Source organism: Antedon bifida, chromosome 3 (assembly GCF_963402885.1).
Source record: "Antedon bifida chromosome 3, ecAntBifi1.1, whole genome shotgun sequence".
In the NCBI taxonomy this organism is placed as follows: Eukaryota; Metazoa; Echinodermata; class Crinoidea; order Comatulida; family Antedonidae; genus Antedon; species Antedon bifida.
In genome coordinates this window covers 34,267,512-34,282,748 of record NC_136228.1, presented here as the reverse complement: position 1 = coordinate 34,282,748, position 15,237 = coordinate 34,267,512, and the positions used below count along the sequence as shown (strand labels likewise).

At 34.3% G+C, this 15,237-nt stretch overlaps 2 protein-coding genes across 6 annotated transcripts; one reads left to right on the top strand and one right to left on the bottom strand.

Annotated features, from left to right (window-relative positions):
- Positions 1-300: 300 nt before the first annotated feature.
- On the top strand, positions 301-15,049 carry LOC144838417 (putative ATP-dependent RNA helicase DHX34). Of its 5 annotated transcripts, XM_078693758.1 has the most exons (28): positions 555-703; positions 892-1,481; positions 1,875-1,960; positions 2,067-2,144; positions 2,762-2,847; positions 3,373-3,510; positions 3,712-3,901; positions 4,286-4,503; positions 4,973-5,026; positions 5,185-5,412; positions 5,954-6,061; positions 6,381-6,477; positions 6,880-7,027; positions 7,394-7,568; positions 7,724-7,810; positions 7,910-7,984; positions 8,226-8,339; positions 8,422-8,577; positions 8,883-8,978; positions 9,190-9,336; positions 9,463-9,596; positions 10,074-10,184; positions 10,718-10,839; positions 11,076-11,243; positions 11,672-11,771; positions 12,015-12,151; positions 12,610-12,791; positions 14,929-15,049. In XM_078693758.1, exons 1-27 carry the CDS (start codon positions 677-679, stop codon positions 12,783-12,785), a joined length of 3,846 nt encoding a protein of 1,281 aa, XP_078549884.1. In that variant the 5' UTR covers positions 555-676; the 3' UTR covers positions 12,786-12,791; positions 14,929-15,049. The 5 variants fall into 5 exon arrangements, with proteins under 5 accessions (XP_078549887.1, XP_078549886.1, XP_078549884.1 ...); XM_078693761.1 differs by lacking the exons at positions 555-703; positions 14,929-15,049 and adding an exon at positions 301-362 and having other exon boundaries at positions 12,610-12,945; XM_078693760.1 differs by lacking the exons at positions 555-703; positions 14,929-15,049 and adding an exon at positions 312-426 and having other exon boundaries at positions 12,610-12,945.
- Positions 13,105-15,183, bottom strand: LOC144838402 (uncharacterized). Its single transcript, XM_078693740.1, has 3 exons — positions 15,153-15,183; positions 14,092-14,357; positions 13,105-13,737 (listed from the first exon to the last, which is right to left on the bottom strand). Exons 1-3 carry the CDS (start codon positions 15,181-15,183, stop codon positions 13,156-13,158), a joined length of 879 nt encoding a protein of 292 aa, XP_078549866.1. The 3' UTR covers positions 13,105-13,155.
- Positions 15,184-15,237: the final 54 nt, after the last annotated feature.

Genomic DNA, 15,237 nt, shown 5'->3' with positions numbered 1-15,237 from the left:
AGATATTCACCTTTTTACCAACAATTGAATTAATTGAATCGAAAAAAATTATTCACCCGAAAAACAATGAAATCAATTGACTCCCAGCCAATGGTACTTTGGTTGTTGAATTTATCCGTTTATTTGGTCTTTTTTAGGTGAAAAGTTAAAACTTAGGCTACCGATATTTTTTCTACGAAAATGATTTAATTAACTTTATTAAAGTTATAAAAATTAAAATGGTTTGATTGATTTTTAGAACGTTCCCATTTAGCAGTCCGCCCTCTGTCGGCAGTGAAAGACTGGGGAAATATAGTATACCAAATCGGTGTGCGGAGCATGTTGCCACTTTATTTATGGATATAGTTTTCGAATAGGCCTAGGTAGGTAGGCCTAAGGAAGCTAGGCCTAGATTATATATTATATATATACAGTGTATATACTATAGTAAGTAAGATCTGAAAAACTGCATTAGCTCCACTTATGCATTTGTTTTAGCATAGTCTAGGCCTCTTACTAGGGCTAGCCTAGGCCTAGGCTAGCTAGAGGCAGGCTTAGCCAGGCTAGGCCAGGCCCTGTCGTTCATATCCCGATCGATGCTGCATGCACTGCAAGAAGGAGGTTAAACCCATGAATTCCCGTGGAGAATAGCGCAACGTTCAACCCTAGCTATCCTAGGCGCGCCTAGGCTAGTTTAATGGACTATGCGCAATCTGAGTTTATGGTAGGCCTAGGCCTATATATAATATTAAAATATTATAAATGCATTTAATAATAATTCTAAAGAAATTCTTGCGCAATGTAAAATTGTGCAAATCATGAATGTAGAAATGCTAATAATTAATAAATAGCCTAGCTAGGACCCAGTACAAGTTAACAGTAACAACATTTTTTTTATGCCATTCTCTAAAGGTCTTATTAATATTAATCATGAAAAAGGGGCAAAGATCCAGAAAACATGTTTCTGAAAGAAGTACGTCAGAGAAGAAATATGAGAGGGAGGATTACCGAGAAAAGAGAAGAGATAATCAATACAAGGAACATAAAAGAGACGAAGACAAAAAAAAGAAGAAAGATGATCATTACAAGAAATATGATGACAGACGGATGGATGAATATCATAAAAAAGAATATGAAACCAAAAGAAACCACAGAAAATGTGACAGGCAATTAAAAGATACAAAATCAAGGTCCTCATCAAATAGAGATAAAAGAAAAAAGATAAATAACAAACAAAAGCAAGATGGAGCCTGGAATAATTATGGTTACTCTATGGACGATATTAATGAATTTCTTCCCACAGAAGAGGAAAAGACAGAAAGTTTGACTGGTCCACCATCATCTGCGGAGCAGGAGAAGAGCCGGCAGAACAATAATTATCAAACAGAAAGTTTAGATGAGGAACGAAAGACCAAGAAGGAAGACAAGGATATGTTTCCATGGGAACAGTATAGACATTTATTGGATAGAATATTTTTTACAAATGAACATCGTATCAGAAGGTAATGTGATATTGTATCCAATTTGTATACAAGATTTATATTGTATACAAGATATATGTAAAGTTGTTTAATCTAAGGAGTATCTGTTTCTTCCACATTCCTCTCATCTCTGATTCCAAGTTAAAGCCTCCCGCTTCCTTTACTTTATCCTTCCTCTTGTCTATAAGGTCAATATTTTAAATGGGGAATAACCTGTGACCCAGTAGGCTGTATTGCGCACAGGTGTGGATGACACATACCACAACGTTCTTCTCCCCAAAGGGTCCCTTCGTATCTATTGCTGCCACCAAATGGTGCCCGTTCATCTGTCCACAATGGCAGGGCTGCATGGACCAGTATGCCAGGGTAACCCCCTACCATTTTGAAAGTAACGGTAAACATTTTATTTTTTAGAGGAAGTTCAGAACACGATGATTTTTGGAACTTCTTTTTACGTTACCAAACATTTCAAAGTAAAAGAAAGCAGTCATCTAAATCAAGTAAGGATTTTAAACTTGTTTAAATTAAATTAAACAAATAAAATTATTATTATTTAATTCTTGTTTAATTATGTGTCTAAAATATCAAACTAAATTTTTATTTCAGAAGATAGTGATGCTACTGGCAAAATTAAGGAGCAAAATGTGGATGACGAGTTAAAATATTACAGCTTAATTTGTAGAGGTTAGAAAATAAATCTTTTAGTGTCTAAACAATTTATCATCAATAATAATGATGAATGTAGACAAATTGTATTATTATAGGTTTAGCAATCTGATGATCTTAACTCCCTGATTAAAGCCGGCTTTATCAGATACACGGTGTTAATAAAGCCATCGCTGTTTAGACCATTGCTAATACCAAATAAATGTTCTTCATACTTGCTCAGTCCACAATCATAACAGTAGTTACATTTCTGCTTGAGAAAATCTATGTTCTATACAAGATCATCATTATGTGATCTAACACGGAAAACTTGTTCAATGTTTTGTATTTCACGATCAATAATACCACTGTCTATTATCAGCAAGGATATGTTGACGAAAACAGAGGTTTAAGACTTCTTGGAGTAGGCTTTCATTTTAGACCGCTTACTGTGGTATAGCAATGATCTCTAATAAATACTGTGTGTTGCGTCACAAATTATAGCCGGCTAAGCAGTAAGACCACTTATAACAATCCAAGAAAATGAGTATCACAACCTACAAAAAAAAACGAGGGACTGTTCCTTTGTAAATGTATGAAAACATTCAATAACTTTTCCAACAGTCCTAATGTAATACTTTATCAATTCTTTTCAGATAGAGAAACTGATTTGACACCTCAACACTTTAAAGAATTCAAGTTAGTTATTAAAATGTATTTAGATTTCTGCGAGAAACAAAAGGTTTGTATATTTTATATATTCTTTATTTATTCACCAATAGCAAATTGGAGCAAACAAAATAGCTTTCACTAATCGAGGGTTTGCCCCCCATACTAACAAATACATTGTATACAGTACAGAGTACAGTACAAGTTGATTAGAAGCATTTAATAGACACATTGAATAGCACTTTTAATCAATCAATCAAACAGCAAATGATAATGAATATTATAAAAGTGGAGTTGTAGCTTGGTGGTTAATGTGCTTGCCTTCCAATCCTAAGGTACAGGGTTCAATCCTGGCCTAGTGCCAGGGTTTTAACTCACAACTCTTTCAACTCTGGGAGACCAGTCTTTGACTGAAGAGGTCACCCAGTATAAATAAAATATTTCAGTATAACTCCACTCCCTTAGCCTCAAATGAGACTTAGTTTATAAGCACAATAAATTATAAAATAAAATAGTTTATCCATCCTGTAATTGGCGCTGTTGGATGCATATGAAATAAATAAAAATAAAATAAAAAACAACATTTCTTTGTTTTTAGGTTGAAAAGATTGCTAAACTAAAGAAAGACAAGAAAAATTTACCAATATATCAATTTAAGGACAAAATCGTTGAAGCATTACAAGAACATCAGGTGATCATTGTTGCTGGGGACACAGGGTGTGGAAAATCTACACAGGTAAATTCACTTTGTTAATTAAAATAACTTTTGAAATAGCATCTTGCTTACCTGGATAACTTAGATTGACCATCAGCATCAAAAGATAAACACCCCTATTCTGATAATGCTATGATCTACTCACAACCAAGTGGGAGGACCCCAATACAAATCCATTTCTTTACATGATATAATATTTTAAAATGTTCTTGTATATTACAGGTACCACAGTATCTAATGGAGGCTGGATACAGTTACATTGCATGCACACAGCCTCGGAGAATAGCTTGCATCTCATTGGCTAAGAGAGTTGGTTATGAGACACTCAATGAGTACGGTGATGAAGTCGGCTACCAGATACGATTTGAGTCAAGTAGAAGTAGTGCCACAAAGATTGTCTTTTTAACAGAAGGTAATATTTAGCATTCATTGATTCTTTTCAGTATACATTACTTAATCTTTAGTTTCAGGTTGTTCAATCACACAGCATTATTCAAGTATGATGATACTGTAAACATTAAGCAAAAACAAGTTTGCTCGGAGAGACCAAAAAAGCTCAAGGAGCTTTAAACCTCTGTCTACACTATCAAACTTTATGTGACAAAAAAATGTGATGTGCCTGTATATGGACATATTTAAGCATATCACTACCATATTTGTCAAACCAGTCAATACATGAAAGGGTTGTCTGTAATTTGTTTTTCTCAAAGATATTTAAAGTTTGTAATTTGAGTGGGTACGTATGCGAACTGCCTTCTTTTGGAGTTTAAACAGTTTAAAATGATTATTTTTACAGGATTATTATTAAGGCAAGTAGCTACGGAACCTACACTAGACCAATACAGTGTTATTGTGATTGATGAAGTACATGAACGGCATATTCACACTGACTTTCTCTTGGGTGTTCTCAAAGCCATTGTACAACAAAGAGATGACCTCAAGGTTGTTCTTATGTCAGCCACTATAAACATCAACCTCTTCTCAAATTATTTTGATAATGCACCGGTTTTACAGGTAGCCTATATGTATTGGTAACTAACTACTCCCACACCTGGGAATTATAGAAATAAGTTTTATTGACTAGGGTTATCAAGATCAGGGGCAGATCCACAAGTATCTATAGCATGAAGCTCCAAACATTAATTATTAAAAACTATTCACCCTTCCCCCTGACTTTTAATGATTATAATTGCCTAATACTTTTCCACATAAGGCTACAGTTCTGTTTCTAGCTTTAAATTTAGCTTCAATCCATGATCTCCAGCCTCCAGTCTTTCCTTCTCCACTGTGCGCCTCCAGGTTGTTTTGGGTCGACCCACAGGACGTTTCCCTTCTGGCATCCATGATAATGATTTCATACAATGACATTCAGGAGTCATTCTCAGAACATGGCCTATCCACTTCCACCTTCTCATTATATACAGTAATTACTGTTTAAATTTGCTTGGTCTAAACTGTTGTTTTGTTACTTTTTTGTTGGCAGGTTCCCGGTAGACTTTACCCAATTACGTTAGAGTATGTTCCTATACGTGAAGAGGTTTGTATTCTATTATTTGGTTTGTATTCTATAATATATGGTTCATTTATTTAGGTTTTGGTAATTTGGTTTACTCTTTTCTTTTTATTATATATACTGTATAGTAAATCAATGTATGAAAGTTCCATTAAAAATTATTTAAACAATTCTATTTATAGGAGATGACAAGTCGGGTGGAACGACTTGACCCACGACCTTACCTCAGAATAATGCAGCGAATCGAACACAAGTATCCAACAACAGAGCGTGGTGATCTGTTGGTATTTTTAAGCGGTATGTCAGAGATAGCTAGTGTTGTAGAGGCAGCAAAGATGTATGCTAGTAAAACAAAGAGGTGGATAGTTCTACCATTGCACAGTACGCTCTCAATTGCTGAGCAAGATAAGGTTAGTATGTACTAATGAATGATGTTTGTCCTAATCTGTAATTGTACTTTTATGCTAAGTACATATTGAGAACGCTTGAAAAATTGTCATCTATTGAATAAAGAATAAGCTCAGCCAATGATTTGACAGTGAAATATATAAACATCTATACAAACCACAACTCATTTTAAACTTACTGTATTTATTAGTAGTATTGAAAAGTTTGAGTGGAGTTGTGGCTTGGTGGTTATGATGCTTGGCTACCACTCCAAGGGTTCAAGTCCCGTCACATGTCAGGATTTTTTCTAAGGACCAAATTACTCCACTCCCAAAGACTTGTAATAAGACTTTGTTTATGTAGAGCATCTTGTGTATATGTTTGTCTTGTGAACCTCTGAGGGTCCCTAATGATCAGCAATAGCTGGATGGATCACCCTCATTAAATATGGTTAAAAAAAAACAAAACAAAAAACATTGTATTTAGTAAATAAATTGTACAATATGTTAAATATGGAATTATGGTGGCCCTAAATTCATGATAATACATGAAATATTCTTGTAGGTATTTGATGTTGCACCTGAGGGCATTAGGAAATGCATAGTGTCAACAAATATTGCAGAAACGTCGGTAACAATAGATGGTGTGCGCTTTATTGTAGATTCTGGCAAGGTATGTATACCAACTAAATGTACGCACCAATCATCTTTGATTAATTTAGAATGTAATTTGGACAATGTTCTATTTTGTAATTTACATATTAATATCGTGAGGTGGTTTCCTGAGTGATCGTACAATCAAAACGGTACTGGGTATGATCAACTAGCTTTTATGTTCCCAACTAATCATCCATTCATAGAAGCACTGATGAAGATATCAATCTGTGGCGACAATAGAATGGACCCGAGACCGGACTGTGGTTCTTGTCTTGAAGGCTAGTCATTGTAAAGTATTATATGTATATGTCTCTTGTTTTGTGATTGTTTTCAAGGTAAAAGAGATGAGTTATGACTCAAAAGCCAAGATGCGTAAACTGAAAGAATTTTGGATCAGCAGAGCAAGCGCAGAGCAGCGAAAAGGACGAGCAGGTAAGAATTGAGAAAGAATAAAGAGAAAGTCTAAATCTCTGTCTACACTATCAAACTAGTTTGAAAGAAAAAAAAGTATTATGTGCCCAAATATAGTAGTGATAGACATCATCATGTCCCTTATGGGCACATCGCATATTTTTGTCACATAAAGTTTGATAGTTTAGATAGAGCTTTAAGAGTGGTATTAGAGATTTGATACCCAGGTGTAGTAATGGGTACCTGATAACTAGCTGCATTATGGGTGTATGATTCTATGCGTGTTTGATCCAAAAATGATGGTAATAATTTTCAGTGCTTAGAACTGAAATTCATGTTATTATTTTAGAAAAAATATTCAAGTATAACATTTTGTTTGTAAAATTAAATTATTCAATTCACCCAACATTTTTTCTGTTCCAGGTAGAACTGGTCCCGGGGTTTGTTTCAGGCTGTATGATGAACCTGATTATGAGGAATTTCAAGATTACACCACCCCAGAGATTCACCGTGTTCCCCTGGACTCAATTCTACTGCAGATGATAGCGATGGGTCTACCAAATGCTAGACAGTAAGAAGTTTATATCTCAATTTGTAAACTTTCTGCTTTGTAAATTATAACCAAATTATTAATATTAGACAATCGTAATGTTGAGACATTCTCATATTTATTTTCTTCAAAGATTCTGTATATATTATTGTATTTTATACAAAGTTGAATTAAATTTTATTCCGGTTCTTATGTAAACAAAGTAATTGAGTTTGTTACTTTTTAAAAATTATTTATAACAACATATTTATTGATTTTGTCATTTTATTGACTTAGTTATTCAGGTATAAAAATTTACAACATGTAGCCGTATGACTAAAAACGTTGCATTTACAAAAACACTGTACAATTTACATAACAAACATGATTTTGTTGATGTTTTGATAGGTTTCCATTTATTGAGCCACCTCCTGCATCAAGCGTTGAGAATTCATTAGCATTCCTCAAAGAGCAAGACACGCTGACAGACAATGAACAATTGACAGCCATTGGTTCAATGTTAGCTAAGCTACCAGTGGATATTGTCATTGGAAAGATGCTTATAATGGGCACCGTCTTTAAGGTATGTGATCTCACTCAGATGATGATAACACTTTTAAAAACAAACAGTTCATTAATTTACTTATAAATGTATAATATATACTACAAACATTGAAGTAGGAAAAATATAATTTGAAAGGGACTTTGTTAATAATCAGCCTTGTATTGTGTTTATAGATGATTGATCCTATACTGTGTATTGCAGCATCGTTGAGCATACAATCTCCATTTACAAGTAAAGCCCATTCAAACCAAGACGCTATGGTAAGTTGAAATCAACCTAAAGCTGGTCTATCAACTCACTTGCATTGGGTTTCCATCAAAGCTTAAAATTTGGTGTTACACCATTTTTTTCATTCGCAGGCTGCAAGACGACCTCTAGAGTCTGATCATGGCGATCCTTTTACTCTCCTGAATGCTTATGATGAATGGGTTCAGGTAATCAAATAATATAACCTAAAGCTCTGTCTACACTATCAAACTAGTTTGACAAAAAAAGTGTGATGTGCCCAAAAATGATATGATATGACATCATCATGTCCATATATGGGAACATCACATTTTTTTGTCACATAAGGTTTGATAGTGTAAACAGAGCTTAAGACAAGTATTAAATTAATTATGTTTTGCAGACATTTTTACTTTGCCAATTCAATATGTGACTTCTATTCCTTACTAGATTAAAGCAGAACGTGGAAACAACTCGCGTAAATGGTGCCGTAGACGAGGTCTTGAGGAACAGAGGTTCTATGAAATGTCCAAACTGGTCAAGCAATTCAGCAATTTATTAACGGTAAGCTATTAAAATTTAAAGTTCTTATTTTGCAGTTTATGATCTTTTTTTTGTTGTTACTTATAAAGTTATTCCTTCGTAGGATTATGGGTTGGTGAAGAAAAGAGCTCCAAATGCCAGTGAGTTGACGAGCTATGGTCGACAACAAAAACATAGAGATCGTAAGAAACTAAGAACTCTAAAAAGACAACATCAGGGAACAAGAAGAAGACGGAAGTTCTTACGTTTGGAGGATGAGGTAAAAACAATTCGCTTCCTAAATTTTTATGTAGATTAAGAATAATACGTACTTGCTATTTCTTATTTCGATCCATCTACTTTCATTAACGCTTATAAAGAAATAGTGTTTTCAAAATCTCTGCAATTTTTTTCTGGATGTGTTAACTTTACCGCATTGAATAGCTTTCCACTTATATCATAGTATTTCCACTAAGATCAAGCCACAGCATTTTCATTTTTTCAGTAATTTGCCTTTGGAGTAATAAATACTATGTTATGATAATAATAAAGAAACTTTTAATTGTTATATTATTTATCTTATAGGATGTAGACGCTAGTGATGTGGAAGATAATGATAATCCAGAGAGTAACATTGCTGATTTAGAATTTAAACTATCAAATGATTTGAATCAGTTACAGGTTTGTTTACTGGCCTTTATCAAATTGATACTGTTGTACAGTATGTAGGTTAGACCATAGAGATATTCTACCGCCAAAACATTTTTCGAGGAGTGCCTTGAACCTGTGCGGATTGTGTAGCTATGGTTTGCGGCACCCCTGCCGTAACTGCTTGGCCACTCAACTCAAAGTTTTTAAACTAATATATGCGTTTACTTTTACACCATTTTAGGAATCAGCGAACGTAACAAGAAGTTTTACACTAGGTGATATAAACCTGTTGAAGGTTATCTTGTGCAGTGGTCTGTATCCGCAACTAGCTATAGCTGATGAATGCAACTCATATAGGAAAGATATGGATCAGGTCTTTCATACAAAAGTAAATGTTTTCCTGTTTCACCCATTCCATATCATTTCTCTTCTCTCTAGTCTGTTATGTCTGATATGATGTACAAATTATTCCCTTTTAGTGTTATATTTTTCTATTTTTGCCATTTTCAATTAGGCTAAGCCGTTTGTATTACTGCATCCAACCGGAGTGTTTGCCACAAATCCAGATGTTCTAGAACCGCCTACTGCTGATGATGAGTCCAATACCAAGGACGTCTTCAGTCATAAACACCAACTACTAGCATTTGTGTAAGTTTTATTTTTAATTTACCGGCATTATTAAAATTATAACTTAAACTATGTACCAAAATACAATTAAATAGCACTTAAACCAATTCAACGTATGGTGTACATTGCCTAGAATTTGACGGCTTTGGATGAATTCATCAAAGCCTAATCGCAGATCAAAGTCTGTTACGATAGACTATCTTGGCAGCGAGAACACTCAGAAACTGAGAGAAATACTATTAGAAAAATACAGAGAGCGACGGAGGCGGTATTTAATAATTTGGCCCATATTGAAGATACTGATAACTCAAGATTTGAATAAACTTTTGTGACTAAATTAATAAGTATGATCTGTTGTTGGTCTATATATCAATTCAGGATGACTTGAAAATTGTTTACGTTACTCTACAATTCTGTACATACACACAAACATACAAAGACATTAATTTGTAATAATTTGTTGTATGGGCTGAGCAATAATTGTTTTCATTTATGTAGGTCACTGTTGGAAACCACCAAACCGTACCTGGTCAACACTCTACGAGTACCTGCCCTGCAGACCATGTTACTCTATTCTCATAGTATAGATACAAACACAGATTATACGAGGTAATTACTCTACCCAAACTGGTCTCCTCAGACAGAAACCCTCCCACAATCAGAACCAAGGGTCACAAAATACTTCCTTTTTTACGAAAACTAGGCTTAACATATTTTTGTGAAATTTAACCATAAAATCTTTGTACTAAAACCTAGTTTTCCTTTAAGCTATGTCTACACTATCAAACTTTATGTGACAAAACTAATGTGATCTGCCCATATATGGACATGATGATGTCATATCACTACCATATTTGGGCACATCACACTTTTTTGTCAAACTAGTTTGATAGTATAGACAGAGCTTTACTCTTTACTGTTGTGACTCAGATATATCAAACATGCTTAGCAAAAAATTCACATTAACTTAAATCAGTGATTTTTTTTTAAAATAACCTAAGCAAAACTATTATTTTTCTTTTCTTAGCATAAAGAATAAAATCTTTTCTGGATTAGTTTTATTACCTGTACATATTGAAATGAATGTGTTTACCATAATAACAGTAATTTTCACCTGATTCTCATTATTGTATTTTTGAAAGGGTTGTGGCTGATGACTGGATAGAGTTTAAGTTCCAGACAGGGGACGATGCTCAGTACATGATCTCATCAGTTGTCCAGTTAAGGGACTCTTGGCAGAAGCTGTTGAATATGAGATTGAATGGTAAATATTATACACTCTTTTTATCTATTTTATCACTTAATTTTTTAGTCTTTTGATGTTTTAATTGCCAAAGAAAAGCAGTTTAAGCTTGGTTCCCACTAGCAACGCAACGCAATGGCTGAAGCGATGGATTATTCAAACAGTGGCTTGTCAATTCGCTTGAGTTGTGTCTCTAGTGGGAACCACGCTTTGTTAACGACGAATAAATAATCTTGAATCTTGTTCTTTTCTGCCAGACACAACAGGTTCAAGTGTAGACAAGCAGCCTGTTAATGTTGCATTGCTACAGCTTGAGAGACAGCTTGCTGACAAGCTTGTCAAGTTCTTGGAATCTCATATCAAGTATACAATGAGAAAATTAGCTGGTGCTGAGCTACAACACCTTCATATTGGTCCTACAGAAGGTACACTGTTTTTTTACTTTATAACATTAAAAACAAATAATAATTTGGTGGCTTATACACTTTTCACAAAATTGTTACAACTTGTAACCCGGTTTGATCTCCTTTCCGTAAAAAACCTCGAGAGAAAGCATATTTGCACGCTATTTGATCAGTTTCATACGAGGACATATACTCGCGCGCAGTAACAACTCTGGACATCTCTGAACAAAAAAACAGGCCTCTCATCGGTGTGTTTTTATCCCCGAGATTTCACAAGGAACCCTGTGAATTTTTCCACAAAATTGTCTTCACACTATGCAAACCTTGTTGTTGCAGTTGTTACTTTTTGCAGGTGTGAAAAGGGTATTAGTTGGAGATTTGATCATCCTCATTGATTAGCTTTTTTATCCTTTATTATATTCATTTCTAATTTTCTTGATTCGTTTTAGAAAGTGACACAGACAACTTTTTCGTGTTACAAAGCAAAGATTCTCAGCCACATCCTACAAAAGGTGGAACTCAGGTGAACAGTTACCTTACAATTGCCAGGTGAGTCCTCATTCCTAGTTTTCTGAAAATGGATGCAATTTTTGTGGGCCGAATATTACATTTTTTGTCCACCTTCATTTCTTCTAAGTACGTTATTGTACTGACTTTATTAGCTATACGGCGTCAATCAATCCTTTACATGATTTCTTAATTAACAAAATGAAGATACTGTATCTTCTATTAAGGAAATGGACCAAATGTGAATTAATGTTTTATTTTATTTTCCCATTGTTATGTTAATAGCCTTCAAGAAAATGAAAAATCCAAATTAGGGTTGTACAGCTCAGTATTACGTGAGCATTGGACCTGTCCGAAGTGCAATGAACCCATGATAGTGACAATGGTGGAACGATTAGAACATCAAAGCCAGTGTAATCAAAGTAAGAATCCACTTTCTGTTCTGTAAAAAATACATGGTCTTAGGCTCTGTCTAAACTATCAAACTTTATGTGACAAAAAAATGTGATGTGCCCATATAAGGTGATGATGTCATAACACTACCATATTTGGGCGTATCACTATCATATTTAGGCACATCACACTTTTTTTGTCAAACTAGTTTGATAGTGTAAACAGAGCTTAATACTCTCATTACCTAGTGAAATTCCATCAGGACGTTAACACTGGCATTTCGTGTGGTGTGTGTCTGTATGGCAAATAAGAAATAATAAAAAAATAAAGGGAAACGATAAAGTATAATACATGGTCTAAAGGAATGCAATCTTGTGAAGGAACCACTGTGAAATATTATGCTGCCATCCCTAGTATTATTATTTATTCAATCCAATATTGATTGATTTCCAATCCCTAATATACCAATATTCCAATTGTTTTTCAGTGCTAGATGAACCAACCGCAGCATCATCAGCAAACTCTACAACAGTTTCTGGCAACAGTGCTATAAAGAGACTCACAAAAGAATTTCACTGTGAAATCTGCAATAAGGACTTAAAACTCTCCAGTGTTGAGATTTTGAAACATAAACGATCCCACAAATCAGAACCTTCCGAATAGTAAGATGTAAGACTTTTACTTTAAACTTGTTGTTTAAACCATCAGTACCTTGATATTTTGAACAATAAAAGAATTCCATTGTTCTAATCAAAAGACCTGCAATACAAACTGTACTTTTTGTTTTATTATTATTATATGAATATCTTTTTAATAAAAAATAAAAATATTATTATCTTGTTTTGTTTGTTTTTTATGACAAAAATTGAATATCTATGAATAAAATTATATCTAGAACTAAATTTTTAAAATTCTACAAATTAAAATTTATTACATAATTTTACAATTTTTTTAGCAAAAATATTTAAAGTACCATGATCATTTTTTTAATCAATTAAATATTAACCATAATTGTATAAAATATTAAACTTAATTATTGACAACTGTCTGGTATCATTTCTACATCGGTTAATATTTCAATCGCGTGTGCGCTCAACCATTCAGCATTCGGAAACTGATCTTCGTCATCATCGTCATTGGTCATGTGATTGAAAATCCTGTTGAGCTCTACACTGGTTTCTGAAATAGAATGTATCGGTGCCATTGCGTCCTCCAAACAATGCTGTTGAATCTTGTCGTCGTGCAGCTCGGCCTCAAGACTCTGATTATTGGAGATGAGATGTGTCGCGTCGAAATCAAGATGAAGACGTTGAACTGGATATCGTAGAAGATTAGCACGTTTACTTCCCTGTCTTGTCTTCATTGGTGACCACATCACGTTTTCCGGTGTTATCGACGATTCTTCCATTTTTAAAACATCTTTACTTATCATCGTCTGATCTCTTTTCTTCATCTGTCCAATAGCAGTCTTCGTTTCTTCTGATGATGGTTTTAGAATAGGCATGACGTGAACCAGTTGAGATTCCTGATTGGTTGGATGTTCATGGATGGATTTCATCATGCATGTAAATTCCTTGGGATTATCTGGGTTAACTTGTAATGGCTCCAATACAAACTATACAATGCAAACAAATAATTATCTAAGTGCAACAATAATATCACCTCATTGTGGCTTGCTTAATGACACTGTATAATACTTCATCGTTTTATTATATTATGCTGTATTACTACAAATGAGGTACTTAACGGGTATATTTGGTGGTAAATGAAGGGCTTTATTAAGTAAGAATTTACTAAAATCGTTAGTTATCAAAATGAGGTACTGAATAAACTGAAATATTTGGTGGTAAACGAGAGAACAGGCTTTATTAAGTAAGAATTTTATTTTCTAAAAATGTTAGTTTTCAAATTTATATCGATTGTATGTAAGCAAATACTTAAACCAAAATAAATCTTTATTCGGGTCTACCTTCTGGCTTTGGACTGCTGCCGACACGTTAGTTGCACCGTTCTTTGCACCGTTCGTCGCCGCTAGCTGGGATGAGATGGTAGATTGAACGGATGCAGTCTTGTTTGCCGACATCTTTCTATATGACGACAGACTGCTAATATCGGCGGACTGCTGCTGCATCGACACCATGTGTTCCTTCATGGCTTCCTCTGATGGGAACAGGTTTGCCAACGAGTATTTGGACTCCCGTCGTTTCTTGGCTGGTCTAGGCTGATATACCCAACCTTTGCAAAATGAACAAGATAATCGGTTTCCGATTAAGCTTTGTCTACACCATCAAACTTTATGCGACAAAAAAATGTGATGTGTCCATATATGGACATGATGATGTCATATCACTACTATATTTGAGCATATCACTACCATATCTGGGCACACCACACCTGTCTAAACTATCAAACTTTATGTGACAAAAAAATGTGATGTGCCCATATAAGGTGATGATGTCATAACACTACCATATTTGGGCGTATCACTATCATATTTAGGCACATCACACTTTTTTTGTCAAACTAGTTTGATAGTGTAAACAGAGCTTAATACTCTCATTACCTAGTGAAATTCCATCAGGACGTTAACACTGGCATTTCGTGTGGTGTGTGTCTGTATGGCAAATAAGAAATAATAAAAAAATAAAGGGAAACGATAAAGTATAATACATGGTCTAAAGGAATGCAATCTTGTGAAGGAACCACTGTGAAATATTATGCTGCCATCCCTAGTATTATTATTTATTCAATCCAATATTGATTGATTTCCAATCCCTAATATACCAATATTCCAATTGTTTTTCAGTGCTAGATGAACCAACCGCAGCATCATCAGCAAACTCTACAACAGTTTCTGGCAACAGTGCTATAAAGAGACTCACAAAAGAATTTCACTGTGAAATCTGCAATAAGGACTTAAAACTCTCCAGTGTTGAGATTTTGAAACATAAACGATCCCACAAATCAGAACCTTCCGAATAGTAAGATGTAAGACTTTTACTTTAAACTTGTTGTTTAAACCATCAGTACCTTGATATTTTGAACAATAAAAGAATTCCATTGTTCTAATCAAAAGACCTGCAATACAAACTGTACTTTTTGTTTTATTATTATT